The sequence below is a fragment of the Barbatula barbatula genome (genome assembly GCF_947034865.1).
Source record: "Barbatula barbatula genome assembly, chromosome: 25".
NCBI lineage: Eukaryota > Metazoa > Chordata > Actinopteri > Cypriniformes > Nemacheilidae > Barbatula > Barbatula barbatula.
Window position 1 is genome coordinate 16210554 of NC_136788.1, and position 15481 is coordinate 16226034.

Consider the following 15481-nt stretch of genomic DNA (forward strand, 5'->3'; position numbering starts at 1 on the left):
GACGATGAGGGCGTTTTAAAGCCCCGCCCTTTCCCTACGATGTCCGCCTGTGGTCCTTCCGTGTGGAAACTTGTATAAAAAAATAACAACCTCCGTATTTAATTACATTCACACTTTTAAGCGCCGAAACGGACGAGTTTAAGTTATACAAACTTCATATTAATCTTTGATTTGGTACGAGATTTGATAACGAAATACGAATAACTAAGCTCTCACACTGTTGCCATGGTAACCGAAGCGACTAGCTTGCTAGCATCGCCATGGTAAGCGGCTCAGCGTTCTGAGGAAACTAGACGCGTCTTCTTCAATAGTAAATATTATTTTGAAACGGTTCTTATTTTTCATTAAAAAAAGCTGCTGAACATACGGTCTACATTTAAACGAAAATGTAACGTTTGGTAAGTTTATATCCACGTCGTTCCGTCTGGTTGACCTGATTAACGTGTCAAAATGAGCCGATCAGTCTGAGATTATAGGCTTTTGTAAACATATAAACCTACGTTCTTTATATTTAGAAACGTTTTTTACTCCACCTTACACGAAAATATAAGATGTTCTGTTTCATATAGAGTTTATCTATTATTTATAGTATTTTAAACATGTACCATAGCAGTTTAATGAATTTCTTGCATTGTAGCATACTGAAGTAACATGTAAATATTATAGTTTAATAAAATAGTTATCAATTATCATACGATACCACTACAGCAGCTTACTTTCAGAAGGAGAGCCAGGCTAGATTTCTGTATAATAAACTGTAAATATAAATAATACAGACTTTATAAGTATAACATATCATCAAACACGGTTAGTACAAGGACACTGGCTCAACATGTATGCAACAGGTTGCCTCTCTGTCATTATTAAATAACTCTAATCCTCTTTGCAGGATTTATTTTTAGAGGATGAATGAGACGTGCGAGGTGATCTGAACTTCAGGTAGACTCCGATCGGTGGAGGGAAATGCGCTGTGGCCATGAAGAAACTATTTAACTTCAAGAAAAAGAAGGGCTCCCCTAGCCAGTCTGAGACAGGGAGTGTGCTTTCAGCCAGCTATGATGTGAAGGAGAAAGACCTCGGAAAGGTACATAAGGCTGCATGCAGTGGAGATGTGACCAAACTCAGACAGCTGGGCAAAAAGAACGATTTAAACCAGCTGGACAAAGAAAACAGGTAACGCTTGATATATTAAAAACATTTAGGTTGTCCTAAAATCACATTCACATAATCCTGTTTGACTGCAGAACTGCCCTACACATCGCTTGTGCCTGCGGACACACAGATGCGGTTCAGTTTTTAGTGGAGAACAAAGTGAAACTAAACTTATGTGACAATCAGAACCGCTCCGCCTTAATGAAGGTACTGTCTGTTTGTTCTTTGTAGATGTGGGATTTTTTTGTTGCATTATTGTTCACTGGTTATGTTTTTTTGGTGCTTGGCAGGCGGTTCAATGCGAGCAGGACCGCTGCGTGTCTTTGCTCCTGGAACATGAAGCTGACCCAAACCTGGTGGATATCAATGGAAACACAGCACTGCACCTGGCTGCCCGCATCCCTTCCCCACCTGTGGCCATGCAGCTGTTGGAGCACGCGGCAAACATCAACGCCCAGAACAAGGTAAAAACTCAGCATGGAAACCACATTAGGTTTCTTTTTGTCAGGGCCTAATGGCAGCATGCATTTATAGACGTGAAAGAATTGTATTGTAGACTGAAAGCTAATGTGTTTTCTTTTGTTTGATGGACAGGATGGAAACACTCCATTGATGCTGGCTGTGATGGACAATCACGCGGACATGGCGGAGCTTTTTCTGAAAGAAGGAGCAGATGTCAATGTGAAGAACCAAGAACAGCGGTATTTGTCTACATTTTAAATGTATGTTTTGTGTGGTTAGGTCAAAACAAAACTTTAAACATCAAATTCTGTGCCGGATTCTTTGCTCAGGTCTGTGTTGATGAGAGCAGCATGCAATGGTCAGATCAGCATGGTGCGTTTGCTCCTCCAGTACGATGCTGACATCACAGCGAAGGACAATAGAGGATGGTCGTCTGATGATTATGCTGTAATGAACGGACACCACGCGTGAGTTTGATCGCTTACATTTCAAACATACTTCATTGTGGACTTTAAATACACAAAAATGTTTTGTAGCTTTCATTCACTAGAGTTTATATCAGTATTCGTCTTGTTGGCTTTAGCTGTTCTCATCTGATCATTGAGCACGGAACCAAGAGAAAATCTCTGCAATCTCCTTCCCATTTTACTACCGGTAAACAGAGAGGAACGTCCATGCTGGGCAGCCCCGGGGCTGGTTTGCATCTGGGAGGACCAGCTCTGGATAAAGATGGTGAGAATTTTTGAGTTTGCGATTGATGATATCAGTTAACTTTTGTGTAATCCACACTCATAAGTATGTATGGTATTACATGTCAGTGTCACAGAGGTCTGCATTATTACTTGCAGTGTTTTGATTAGTTGTGTTTCCATTGTTACATCACACTCATCTGTCGTAGCAGCAGGAAGCAGTGTTGCAGGGAAAGGGAAAGGTGTGTATGTACTGTAGATTAGACACAACATGATGACAATAGTTTTGAGTTTTGGGGTTAATTTGGTTCTCTCTTTACCAGGAAATAGCATCTGTAGTTATATTTCCTTCTTTTAAGGTCAAACAACAAAACTTTTCAGGCAGTCTTTTTGGTCATGTACTTAACTGCATATGCGGTATATATATATATAAAAATCTCAGTTAATCTGTTTTGTATTTCTCGCTTCAGATACAGAGGACATTTCCCACACAGACTCCATTAGTAGGTAAGATAAAGTGCATTGATTTGTCAGACAGGTTAACAGATCTGGAGATTACAACAGCAAATGCTTTAATGGGTTTAGTTTTTTAATTGAAGGGCATCAAAAAGTGGAGCTGCAGTCTCGTGGCCTTCATCAGATGATGATCAGGAGTTAGACTTTAGCCCAAAGGTATTTCTCAGTTCAAGCATACGTATACGCGTTAACAGTTTTTATACATGTGATGATAATTAATGTCATTTTTTTCACAGAAACAGAAAGTAAACCTGAAGAAACTCATAAGTGCCGCCAAAAAAGAGAAGATAGAGGGTAAATGCAAATCTAGTCTTATGTGATGATGTTTTGGGATTGTTGTTGTGTCATGTCCTATAACATAGTTCCTTTATTACAAGTCACTCCACCTCCTGAGGTGATTGGCTCTTTACCTTCAACGCATATTGAGCTTTGGCTTATAATGTCTTTGCCTGTAGACATAGCGAATCAAGATCCAGACAAATCCTGGAGCGGATCAGAGTCAGAGAGTGAGGGCAATGCTGCTAAATATCCACCGCTACCCCGACCCCTCCTCTCCCGCAGCACCTCCGCTCAACTCCCTGTAGCACCCTCACCTGCTTCTTTACCCCACCCATCCCAGATGAGCTCCGCCCCCTTCAGCAACACTTATAAGGTAACCCTCACTGTGTCTCTGTCCGGAACAGGTTCTAACTCTTCTCCTGTTTTCCTTTTTCTGAATTATTCCTCCAATTTCATCCTGCCGGGGCAGGTGGGCAGAGCGAGTTGCCCTCCTGTAGCAAACTAGATATGGATGGTAGCGAAAGTCCAGAGGAAGAATCTGAGGAAGATGATGACGAAGGTGAAGATGAGGAGGATGGTTTTGAAGAGGAGGAAGAAGACAGTGATGTTGATGATGATGAAAATGAGGATCTAGAAGATGATGATGATAATTCTGAGCAAGAAGATGAAGAGGAGGATGAAGAAGAGGAAGAAGCTGCTGATGCTTGTAGGACAGTATATGTTCCTAAATTAACTCCAGAGGCACTCACATCAGAACTTGATCAAATTAAAGATATGACTGATGGAAATATTCAGACTGAGACAAATGTCTTGAAATACAGAGAACATGCAGACCAAGTGACTTCAGCTGATATTTCTCAAAACTCAGAAACTTCACCTTATGAAGGTTCAATTCCAAGGATTCTACATTTAGGAGATGACTGCCTCGTGTCAGCTGTCAGGGTTGAGGCGAGATTCTCTGATGAGGATGAAAATGAGAAGGCCAATGACAGTCCAAAACCAGCAAAGTTCAATATGTCCAGAAATCGGAGTCATGAAGGTGATGAAGATGATTGGGATGATGAGGAAGACGAAAAGCTGATGAGAATTGAAGGGGAGGCTTCTCAAACCCAAACATTTAAAGAGCAACCCAAGGTAAATGATGACATTCCACTCAAAGGTGTGGCAGATCTTGAAGTACTCACTCCTGAATGCCACGACATTCTTACTACACCATCTAGGGTCACAAATACTGCAGAGGAGGACGATAATTGGGATGATGTGGAAGAAGCTGAAACCAAGAAGCCACCAAACTTGGCAACAGCACTGCTGGCACTCAAGAAATCAGAGAGCTCGGAGGTCTCCTGGGGGTCTGGCTCAGAGAAAAGTGATGGAGATATCCCATTAAACTTTGAAGAATCTCACCCTTCAGTTCAGGACAGTGTTTTGCTAGGACCTGCTGAGCCCATTACCACACATGAAGCACCTTTCCACACGGATCAGAATGAGGACAGTGAAGCCATACCCGTGTCCATGATTGTTGGATGTGATGATCAGAGCGATGAAGAAGAGCAAAGCATAAATGACAGTCAGAAGGAGGATGTGAGTAAAGAATCAGACAGTCGGGTGAATCATATGCAGTATGATTTTGCGAGTGGCTCAGTCAGAGTTTCTGAAATGGGTCAAAACTCAGACGTCAGTGACAACGATTCGTCATGCATCGATGAATGTCCTGACCAGAGCAGAAACCAACCAGAGACTAACACAGAGATGATCTTAAACTCTAATCCAAACAGTCCATCATCATCATCAGAGAATTTGAATCAACCGTCAAACGCTTTTAAATCTAGATATCATGATTTTCCTCAAAATAACAGCACAGGTTATTTTGTCAAAGGTGACATTTCTGTAGAGTTATCTGAAGGACATCTGAAGGATGAACCAGCTCCACAAGAAGAAATTCCCTACACCGTCATAGATGATGTCAATCTCACCTCTGATTCCGATGGAGAAGACGTGGAGCAAAACTGTGTAAATGAATCCGTAATGGAAGAAAGACTTGTAATGCGAAGGTCCCTGCAGGTACTGTGGAGATGATGGTTAGAATAGCTGGAATGTGTTGATATGGTTTGTTGTTGTAGCTTTAAGACGTGGTAGCTGTGTAGCTAATAAGGCATCTTTAACAGATCTGTCCTCGTGCATTACACTTTTGCTTTCCTTTTACGTATGTAACCCAAACAAACACTGTTTGTTCTCCAGCTCGCTCTGCTTGGTTTACCAGCATTGTTGCGCTGAGTTTGTATTGTTTTGATTTTTTTTAAACAGGAGGCATCATCCACAGAGGACGAAGAGGAGGATGCCGAAGAAGAGGAGGATGAGAAGAAAAAACTGGAGGAACTGTGTGAGAAGCCTCAAAACGGTGAAACTACCAAAGAAAAACAAAGAGGTAACTTTACTTCACTAATATGACATCTTAAGATATTGGCAGTGACTATGTTTATGAATCATGGCAGTATAAACTTCTGTGTGATTATATATCTTCTGCTTGTTTTTTTCAGATTTCCTTTCAGAGCTGGGTCTTGAGAAGGACGATGAACACAACGACTCTCCCTGGGACTCAGAGGTACATGATATGTTAAAAACAAAGCTGGGTTTGATCACACAGGCTTCCCAACCAACCAAGGGTTATCAAAATGATCCTAGTGGTTGATTATGGAACTGCAGGGAGTGAGATTTTTATAGCAAAGTATGTATGATTCAAAATATTAAAATGAACACAATTTTTATTAAATGCAAAAAATTATGTATTAAAACATAAACATCAGAGGGACGCTTTAAGTACATAATGTAGGACATGAGGGTTTTGGGTAGAATTGTAACACAATTTGTTTGTGCATTTCATTCTAATCATTTCAGTCTGCTTCTGAGAGCCCAACAAAGAAGCATTTTCCTGCCAAACCACACCGAACCATGTCCGATGTGTGTGAGGAGAACCCTGAAGGTGTGGTAACCCATCCAGATTAGTTTTTCTTTACTGTTTTTCCCTAATTATTGCATTTTAATATACCATTATAACATTTCCTCTGTTGCCTTCTGCAACCATTTCATGCCTAAAAAAATATTGACATTTTCCATGGGTTTGCTTATCAAAGTTTTAACTGTACATGTCGAGTGATGCACGACGTTGGTTATTTTTAAGAGTTGCATTTTATGATCTTATAAAATTTCTTTGTAGACTTCTTATACGTTCCCTGCTTTGTAAAACGAGGGAGGAATGTTAATTTATTTGGAAGTGTAGACCAGCCAGGAGGCTGCAGGACTGTGGGTAGGCATTCTGCATCATGATTGGCTGTTGTCATTCTGGATTTCTCATTACCCATAATCCCCTGCAGCATCTCTGTTACAGCCGTCGCATTAACATCTTGTCCTTGCATTCTCAGATTTCACATACGTCTGTTGTCATCTGCGCGTTCGTGGCATGTTGCAAGGAGTCTTTAAATTTTGATGATGCTCCGCTAATGCTTGCTAACAGTGGAGATGGTCCATTACATGTTTACAAGATGAACCTCTAACACCTTACTGTTCAGAAATATTTGTATGCATTTGTTCGCTCTCACGACCCTTCATAGGCATTAAAGCGACCTCCATTCTTGCATGTGCATGCCTGCACACCGGCTACATGGAGACCTGTGTTTGTGTGTTAAAATTCATGTTACTTGTTATAGTGTGTGAGATCTTTTTTTTATTATTGTGTCCTGGTGCATTTCAGTTGTTAGAAAGGAAGAAGATGATGAGGAAGAAAAAGAGTTGGAAACACAGGTAAGCGTCTTCACAAGTAGGAGTAGGTAAACATGACCAATCCCAATTTAGAATTCAAACATAGGTAAGGGAGAAGACCAATCACAATTCAGGATACAATTAATACAGTGATGACACTAGATATTTACCAGATATTAGATATTTTCTAATATTTTAACACAAATAAGAAATGTAATTACTTCGTATATATATGAATTTACTCTTTGCAGCCTAAAGTGATAAAAAGGGAACCAGTGTCTGTTCTCAACAAGCTGATGGACACAAAAGAAGTTGCTAAGAAAACAGGTAAATAAACATTTTGCAATTATCTTGTAACTTTTCTGTTTTCTAATTTAAAACCATCTTTCCTCTTACAGATCTAATGGAAGAACTGGGTTTGGGGGATGCTGATGATCTTGAAGGTAATTTTGATGTGTCTGCTTTACTCGGACATTCTCGAATCGGTCTTACCTTTTACACAGTCTCATGTGCTTGTGTTCTTGTGTTTGTCTCATTTAAAGCACATCGCCCTTCAGGTTAGATACGTAAGCACTTGTGTACCTGTTTATAGTTCTGCTGATGCCTAGCGTTTAGCACACATGCTCCTTTATCTGGTGCTTCAGGAAATAAATTAGTTGCTTGCTAGCGCAGACATAGAATTATGCTCTTTAAGAGAGCTGCTGTAAATTGCCTTTATTATATATTTTTATGAAGCAATATTTTAGTGCAGAATCTTGCTGCTTCATACAGATGCTTCAGACTGGGACTCTGCCAGCACTGCCAGTAAGGCCAGTAGGAATTTTCCCGTATTTAAGCTGGAGGAGGAACCTGCATGTGAAGACCCACCAGCCCCCGTTAAACCCATCACGCCCCAGGAGCAGGACAAGGACATGAGAGAACTTAAAGACACGCATCCGGAAAGATTCCAACCCTCAACCACACCGCCTCTACCCAGCCCACGATCTCTCCACACAGACGCCAGCTCAAAGCCACGCCCACTGCCACGACGCCGCCTGGACTCAAATCAAAGGCCGGAGAGTGAAGGTACATGTGTAACACAAGATGTCAATTTCTGAGTGTGAGAAGGTATTCGAAATAATGAATATCATATATACTAATGAATGAACCTCATGTGATGAATACTTTGTAGAATCTGACTGGGATACAGATGCCTCCAGTCCAGCCAAGATAACAAATTCACTGCCAAACATCACACAGTCTGACACAGGTAAATTATTCTGCTAGGGAAAGGGACTTTCAGGTGCACATCTCAATGTATATAAATGATATTAAGGTATAAAGATAATTTCCTCTTCAGCTCTTCAACAGGAACCCAAAGCAGAAGCTGATGAATGTCACAGCAACGTAGACGCTAGCAAACAGGAAGATCAGGTAGGTAGAATGAACTCCACTTCATTAAAGGTTGGGTTCATCTTTAGCTTTAAGGCTCTTTAAGGATTTGACTTGTCTGGTTTCTTAAGAGGATTTTATCTTTCATGTTATTACATGATCAATGTTATGACCTATTTTTCATTTGACATCCTGGTTTGTAAAATCATTCCATGCTGTGATTAAAACATTTTTTGGTTTGCCATGAGGTTGACATGATGCAAATTTGAACAGAAAATAATTCATAATGTGACCCTAATGTGTTTTCTGTACTGTATTTTAATTTGAAGTACGGGTGATCTCTGTGACGATAAACACATGCATGTCAAGTTCCATCTGAAGTCCTTCAGAGATGTGTTTGGTTTTTCATAGTTGGTTGTATTCTTTTGTCCAATTTGCAAACGAAGGCCAGACAGACTTTACCAGCATCTTCTGTAGATGTATGTAGCCCGTATAACCGAGATCTCCGAGCCTCTCCTGAGGAGGAGATGATAAACCCTAGTGATACTCCCTGGGAAGAACGATACGAGAAGATCTGGGTGGAGAGTGAAAAGAAGGAGACCAAATCCCAATATAAAAATGTGACAGCTGAACTGAAAGAGAGATTTGGTGAACTGGATGATCTTTTGGAGAAGGATTGGGAAGATGGAAAAGAAGCAAAGGGAGATGAAGAGGTGGACACTACAGAAGAAAAGGAAGCTGATGTTGAAGATTCCAGCGAGGAAGAGGATGAGCCGATAGTGCGTCCCTCAGCTCGGGCTAGAAGTGCCATACTTTTGCCAATTCCTGAGCAGAGAGAGTCTGGCCTGGAAGACTCACAGTCTGAAGAACCTCCGGAAGACGTCCAGCGAGCCGTGAGTGTTGAGATCAGTGACCCAGATCTTCGTCAGGACAACCTTTCCAATGATCAGCATCATCCTACCATCAGCCGAGACAACAGAGTGGACACTTCCTCTGATGAAGATGATGGAGATTTGTCTGGAGGTAGTGGAACCAAAGCAAAAGACAAAAAGTGTCCATCAAAAGCTGAAAACATCAATGATGAAAAAGAAGACAAATGCCATAGAACCCAACTGCTAGGTGCTATTGAGACGGACATCCCACCTAAAATTCTGAACATGCCCTCTTCTGGCTCTGATGAGGTTGAAGAGGGTCTGATGAAGTCCACATATGAGGTAGGACATCAGAGCGGGACGAGTCTCCAGAAGTTTGTAAAAAGAATAAAGTCTTTATTTTCCTTTGCCTTAAGTGTCTTCTTGAAGAACAAACTCATCTTGTTTTACTGACCAGCTCCTGACAGATGAAATGACTGTCGTGTTTTGTTCCCTGCCAATGTCAGTAATGATTTGAACTGTGTTTTCAAATCATGAACATTTTCATGCCTTTAAAGACCCCATGAAATGGTTTGTTGAGCAAAGTTTTTCTAAAAATTACTACAAATAATTGGTAAAAATTTAAAAACTTCCATCATTTTTTCACCCTCACATCATTCCAAACCCTGTATGACTTTCTTCTGGAGAACACACAAGAAGATATTTTGAAGAACATTGGTTACTAAACAACTTTGACCCTCATTGACTTCCACTGTATGAACACACCAAAATATCTTCCTTAGTTTTCCACAGAAGAAGAGTCAGATGATTATGATTAATGTTGACACAGTTTTCTTTTTGTTTGAACATTCAAATTAAAGCTAACAGACATGGACCACAAGCCACAAAACCTTTACATTTCATGGGGTCTATCATTTGTTCATCTTGTCATGTGTCCCTCAACAGCATTAAACCGTGTGTTACAATATTAAATATTCATCAGTTTATTTTTTGTGCTGGTGTCAAATGATCCCCTTGAGCCAGCACACGGGTGTCAGTCCGCACCTCATCTGTCACGCGTGTATTTCCTCCAGCCGTCTGAAGATATCCTCACTTTCCTGAAGATCTCTCACACTGCTGTTAGTCTGTGTTTTCATCATGTGTCTCAACAGAGAAGCTTCTTCACAGCCATTTCTGGGTGAAACTTCTCTGTTGATGTCGGCTTGAAGTGTTTCTAGTCCTCTGAGCTTTGTGTGTGGAGTTTTGTCTTTTGTAGGTGATGTTTTCTTTTCATTGTTGCAATGTTTGGCATGACCATCTTAACTATTTTAACCGTACATTCATACACATCTTGTAGAAATTATTTTAAATCTAAACTTCTTAAATTGGAGAAATTCATTATGTATACTGTATATATATTGTGTTGAGCACATTAAATATATTTTTATACTTTTTTTTTAATATCTTGTATTTTTGGTTGGTAAGGAGAAGGCTGATGATATGAGAGGAGAACATCAGAGCATTGGTTTGTGGGATACTGGAGGATCCAGAGACCGAGATGAACTTGATCGAGGAAAAGGAAAGAAAACCGACACCAACTCTGGCAACCCAAAACCTCAGGACAGAACCGCTGGTGACAGAAAACAGGGTAGTCTTTCACCAAGACACCTGACAAGAAGTACAAGAAGGTAAATATGTTCATAGAAAATACATTTTTTAATACACTTTGACAATTTTTGGTAATTATGAACCCCATTGAGTTCCATTGTATGGACACAAAACCTTCTCAAAATATCTTCTTTAAAGCTTTTAGCAAACAACCACAGCTGATAGATGTTTTGTGGAAACCTTAAAAAGTGTGTTTACTCCTAAAAACAAAGTCTGTGGTGTGGATACAGTATATACAAGACCTTTGTTTTGTGTTGTTGGCTTTTTCTTTTCAAAGTCATGATAAGATTTGTGCCCTCCAGGAGTGACAGGGCTCCATCACATGGTGAGGAAGAGGAAGAAAAGAGAATGTTAGATAGCCAAGCGAGAAACCTCCGTGTAGCTCCCCCCGCTCAGGCCGACCCCTCCCGACCTACGACCCGCCATAACGGAGACCTTGAGTCTGTCTTTGATGATAGCACTTTAAGTGAGCTGTCAGAGGAGGACAGGAGGTATACATGCAGTATTTATTAAATGGGTTTTAATTTAGTTGTTATGTAATGGAACTATATTTACTGTCATTTCAAATATACAACTATACAAAACAAATAAACGACGTTTATGTGACTAAATATATTTCACAGAATACCTCACAAGCACTAAAGATTGTGTGTGAGTGGAGCTATAATCTGAGTTGTTATAAAGAATACTGCATTATATCCTCAAGTGGATTTAGAGCACCAAACGTGCTCTCTATGAGACTAGTGTTGTCTGATTTTAGAAATGATCTTGTTTGTTCTTCTCTCCTCTGACAGATCTCCATCTTCAAGGCGTAGGAAAGAGCAGGTGAGCTTCATTCATTCACTTGCCTTATACACCTTCTGAAAAGTGTTGATTCAGAGTTTCTGTTCCTTACACAGACCGCTGGAGAGCTGGAGATGGCCGATGACTTTGAAGATCTCACCCAGTCTTCAGACACAGCCACTGAGGATCTGGAGACGCCAGCATCTGGATACCGTAACGCCTCTCTGCTCTTCAAACAGCTCGACTCGAGCTATCTGGGTGAGTCTGTCTCAGAAAATCATAAATGAGATGTCTTCCATGACAGCAATGATAGTCAACTGAGAGCACAGATCTGGTTGTGAATCGCGTATTTTCCCGCAGATTCAGTGAGCGTCGTGAAACTACAGAACATGTTTCACGAGTATGAGCGCACCATCCAGAGAGAACGAGACCGACACGGCCGTCTGGCTGATAAGACGTCACAGCTGGAGCAAGAACGCAGTGAGCTCAGGATTTTGCTGGATGAGATGAGAAGCAGCAAATCCAGCCTGGAACATCTCAAACTGGAGCTGGAGACCGACATGAACAATCTCAAGTGAGCTCAGCTGCATGAACACCCACAATTCAATTTTTTGAATTGACAATTTCTCTGCTAACTTGTCAAGGTTACTTGTACCTGATAATATCTGTAGTGTTGTTTTGCATGGGCTGTCAGAGTATATCAACATATCTCTCATCATGTCTCTCTTTACTGAAGGTTCCTGCTGAGACAGGAGCAGGAAAAACATCAGAGCGCTCTTATGCTTTACCATAAAACCCGCGAGCAGCTCCAGAGGAAAGATGAGCAGCAGCGAGCCGAAGCCGAGGAGCGACACAAAGCCGAGCTGAAGGTCCGGAGTCTGGAACTGGAGATCAGAGCTTTGAAGAACAGCATCAAACAGGTGACCAATCGTCGGTGTAAACCAGCCACCATCTCAGTCTCGAGGTGTTCTTCAAGTTGAATGAAGTCTGTTTTCATTATGCTGATGTGTTTGTGTGTTTAGCTGGAGGAGGACAGAGATGAGTCTCAGCGTCTTCTGTCTCATGAACGCAGTGCTCGCACCCTGCAGGAGGAGTTACTCAATAACCACCTGCGCAAGCAGCAGGACATCGAGGAGGAAAACCTCAGAAATCTCAACAAGAGTAATGAGGTACGTCTCCTTTTAAATATGACCAACTGTGATGCTTTAATAAAAGCCACTTCTGGTTAAAAGTTAACTTGATGTTTCTAAAGATCTTAAAGACAAACATCTACTTGTCCTTTCATATTATGCAGTATTATACTCGCAGCTTTGCATTTTTGGGTGCCTCGGATCTTCTCTGTACTTGGACAACATTCACTATTTTACAGTTTTGAAGTTTACAACATATTACACGTTCCTTTCAAAACAAACGAAATAATAAAGAAACTTTGTGCTCAGGCCGTGTCCCAACTGACGGAGGTTTCGGAGCGTGAGCGTGAGCTTCTGCAGCAGAACAGAACCCTTCAGGACGAGCTGAACGGCGCACGGTCCAATCTGGGCCACTTTCAGTCCAACAGCCGGCAGGAGGAGTCTCGGCTGGCCGAGGAGAGAGACACCCTGCGCGAGAGATTGGAGGATGCTCGCAGGGACCTGAAACTGAGCGAGGAGGCTTTAGCCCAGACCGTTTTCCAGTATAACGGTCAGCTGAGCGCTCTCAAGGCCGAATGCTCAGTGATAAATGCCAAACTGGAGCACGAGAGACAAACCAGGCAGCAGCTGGAGGGGGAAGCTGAGGCGAGCAGGGCCCGACTGCAGGGGGCTCTACAGGAGGCTGAAAGATGTCAGGTCAGAGTCCAGAACCGTTTGTTTACTTTGAACCCCAAAAAGGAAATATCGGAGCATGGTGTTTGTATGTTTGCTACTTAACCGATCTCTTTTTGTATTTGTGAAACCTCTCAGGCCTCACGCACAGAAGCAGAGCGCACCCTCCAGCGAGACCGCGAGGAACACCAGCGTGCTCAGGAGAAACACATCTTCGAGTCCAACGCCCAGCGAGACACCGTCCAATCCCTCTCCCAGAAACTCAGCAAAGCAGAAGGTCGTGCCAACAGCCTGGAGAACGAGTGTCATCGTAGCTCCCTGGCTGTCACCGAGAAGGGCGTGCTGCTGGAGGCGCTGGCCCGAGAGAGAGACCAGGCCCAGGCTAAACTCAAAGAACTGGAGGCGGCGTTACTGTGCGAACGCGAGCAGGCCAGTCGCGCCACGGCCAAACAGGAAGCTGTGCAGGAGAGGCTAGCCCAGACTCAGAGCGAGAGCGCGCTGCTGCGTCAGAAGCTGGAGGAGGCGTTCAACAAGGGCTCGGCGAAAGACAAGGTCGTGACGGACGTCCAGCTCAACTTTGCCGAGATGCTGAACCAGTTAAGGGCAGATGGAGAGGAAAGAGTTCATCTGGTGGAGGAGAGAAGCAAAGAGCTGGCCAGAAGCAATGGAGAGCTGCGAGAACAGAACTATAAACTAGAGCAGGAGAAGAGCGAGAGAGAGGTAATTTCCTGTTTAAAAAATCTAAGTTTATTCACACTTATGTGGTTGTAAACCTTTATGTGACTCTTTCTTCAGTGGAACTCAACAGAATATATTTGGAGAAATGTGTGTGGTTTTGTGTTCATACAATGGAAGTCAATGGGGTTCAGTGTTGTTTGCTGACCAACTTTCTGCAAAATATCTTTTTGTGTTCTTGTGGTCTAAATTTGGGTAAACCTTCACTTTTAATCCTATATAAACTTTCTAATCAGGCATCTGTAAGACAGCTTCAGCAGGAACTAGCCGACTGTCTGAAGAAGCTCGCCATGTGCGAGGCCTCGCTGGAGGTCAACACGCGGTACCGCAACGACCTGGAAGAGGAGAAGATGCGCTCCCTTAAAGAACTGGACAGACTAAAGGGGAAGGTACCTGTCAGTCAAATGACACTTCCTGAAAACCGTCCAATCACAAATAAGTCTTACACAGGTGAATTGATGTTGTGTTGTGTCTCAGCTTCAGGAGACTGAAGAGCTTCACGTCCAGGCTGAGAGACGCATCAGTCACCTGAAAAACACTTTAGACGAGAAAGAGCGTGAGGTGTATAACACCGTCCAGAAACTAGAGGAGGCGCTGGCTGCGTCTGCGAGCAAAGAGCAAACGCTTAAACATCTGGAGGAGGCCATGCAGAGGTACAGTGAACTAGTTAATCAATTGAATTAAAACCTGTATGTGACTCATGTTCAGTGGAACACAAAAGAAGATATTTGGAGAAATGTCTCCGTGGTTTTGTGTTCATAGAGTGGAAGTCAATGGAGTTCAGTGTTGTTTGGTCACCAACATTCTTCTAAATATCTTCTTTTGTGTTCTGAACTTAAAATAACGGTGAATAAATGACAAAAGAATGTTCATTTTTTGGGGTGAAGTATTTCTTTAATGAGATTTCGAACATTATTTCAGGTTGGAGATTGAGAACGCCAGATTGGAGGCCGCAGTTAAACAGCAGACAGGCCGCGTGGAGGTTCTGCAGAAGAGCGTTCAGGAGGGAGCTGCGGTGAGTTCTGACAGATATCAGTCGCTCACAGCTCAGGGATTTTTCTTCCTCGTGTAACCACATTTAGAGCCTCACAGAACCCTTATCCTTTAAATTGACTTGGATCTGCTGAGAGTTGGTGACAAGGTTAATGTAAACTGATGGTAAAGTCCCTCTTTTCACAGCTGTCAGATTCATCACCTGGAGACGGGGTTGGTATCAAACATCTCATTTCATTCGTTTCAGTTTGATCTTTCTCTCGATGGATATCTTTTCTGGGCCTGGTGTTCTTACAACCTTAATCGAAATGACCTAATTGATCTTACTGCTTTAAATAGTTTTTCTCTTTTCGTTCGTTGAATATTTGTTCTCTTTTGGTGGCGGTCTTTCTGCGGGTCTAAGATGATTTTCATTCCTTTGCTC

The 15481-nt window shown here is 42.1% G+C and overlaps 1 protein-coding gene across 4 annotated transcripts in view; it reads left to right on the forward strand.

The window, feature by feature from the left end:
- The window catches only part of ankrd26 (ankyrin repeat domain containing 26), a 20690-nt gene continuing 5209 nt past the window's right edge, over positions 1-15481 (forward strand). Inside the window, exons 1-35 of one of the 4 annotated variants that reach the window (XM_079450139.1) lie at positions 17-398; positions 890-1173; positions 1245-1359; positions 1443-1616; positions 1747-1853; positions 1944-2081; positions 2198-2346; positions 2513-2545; positions 2774-2810; positions 2903-2975; positions 3056-3113; positions 3275-3471; positions 5403-5523; positions 5636-5700; positions 5994-6078; positions 6847-6896; positions 7106-7181; positions 7253-7297; positions 7626-7919; positions 8026-8103; positions 8194-8267; positions 8672-9439; positions 10562-10764; positions 11047-11235; positions 11539-11569; positions 11644-11785; positions 11888-12101; positions 12264-12447; positions 12550-12696; positions 12967-13353; positions 13468-14049; positions 14301-14453; positions 14542-14717; positions 14986-15079; positions 15244-15270. In XM_079450139.1, coding sequence (XP_079306265.1) covers positions 977-1173; positions 1245-1359; positions 1443-1616; positions 1747-1853; positions 1944-2081; positions 2198-2346; positions 2513-2545; positions 2774-2810; positions 2903-2975; positions 3056-3113; positions 3275-3471; positions 5403-5523; positions 5636-5700; positions 5994-6078; positions 6847-6896; positions 7106-7181; positions 7253-7297; positions 7626-7919; positions 8026-8103; positions 8194-8267; positions 8672-9439; positions 10562-10764; positions 11047-11235; positions 11539-11569; positions 11644-11785; positions 11888-12101; positions 12264-12447; positions 12550-12696; positions 12967-13353; positions 13468-14049; positions 14301-14453; positions 14542-14717; positions 14986-15079; positions 15244-15270 — 5463 coding nt within the window. In that variant the 5' untranslated portion in view covers positions 17-398; positions 890-976. Of the gene's footprint in view, positions 399-889; positions 1174-1244; positions 1360-1442; positions 1617-1746; positions 1854-1943; positions 2082-2197; positions 2347-2512; positions 2546-2773; positions 2811-2902; positions 2976-3055; positions 3114-3274; positions 3472-3567; positions 5160-5402; positions 5524-5635; positions 5701-5993; positions 6079-6846; positions 6897-7105; positions 7182-7252; positions 7298-7625; positions 7920-8025; positions 8104-8193; positions 8268-8671; positions 9440-10561; positions 10765-11046; positions 11236-11538; positions 11570-11643; positions 11786-11887; positions 12102-12263; positions 12448-12549; positions 12697-12966; positions 13354-13467; positions 14050-14300; positions 14454-14541; positions 14718-14985; positions 15080-15243; positions 15271-15481 lie in introns of all 4 variants that reach the window. The other 3 variants (XM_079450138.1, XM_079450140.1, XM_079450141.1) reach the window with 3 other exon arrangements.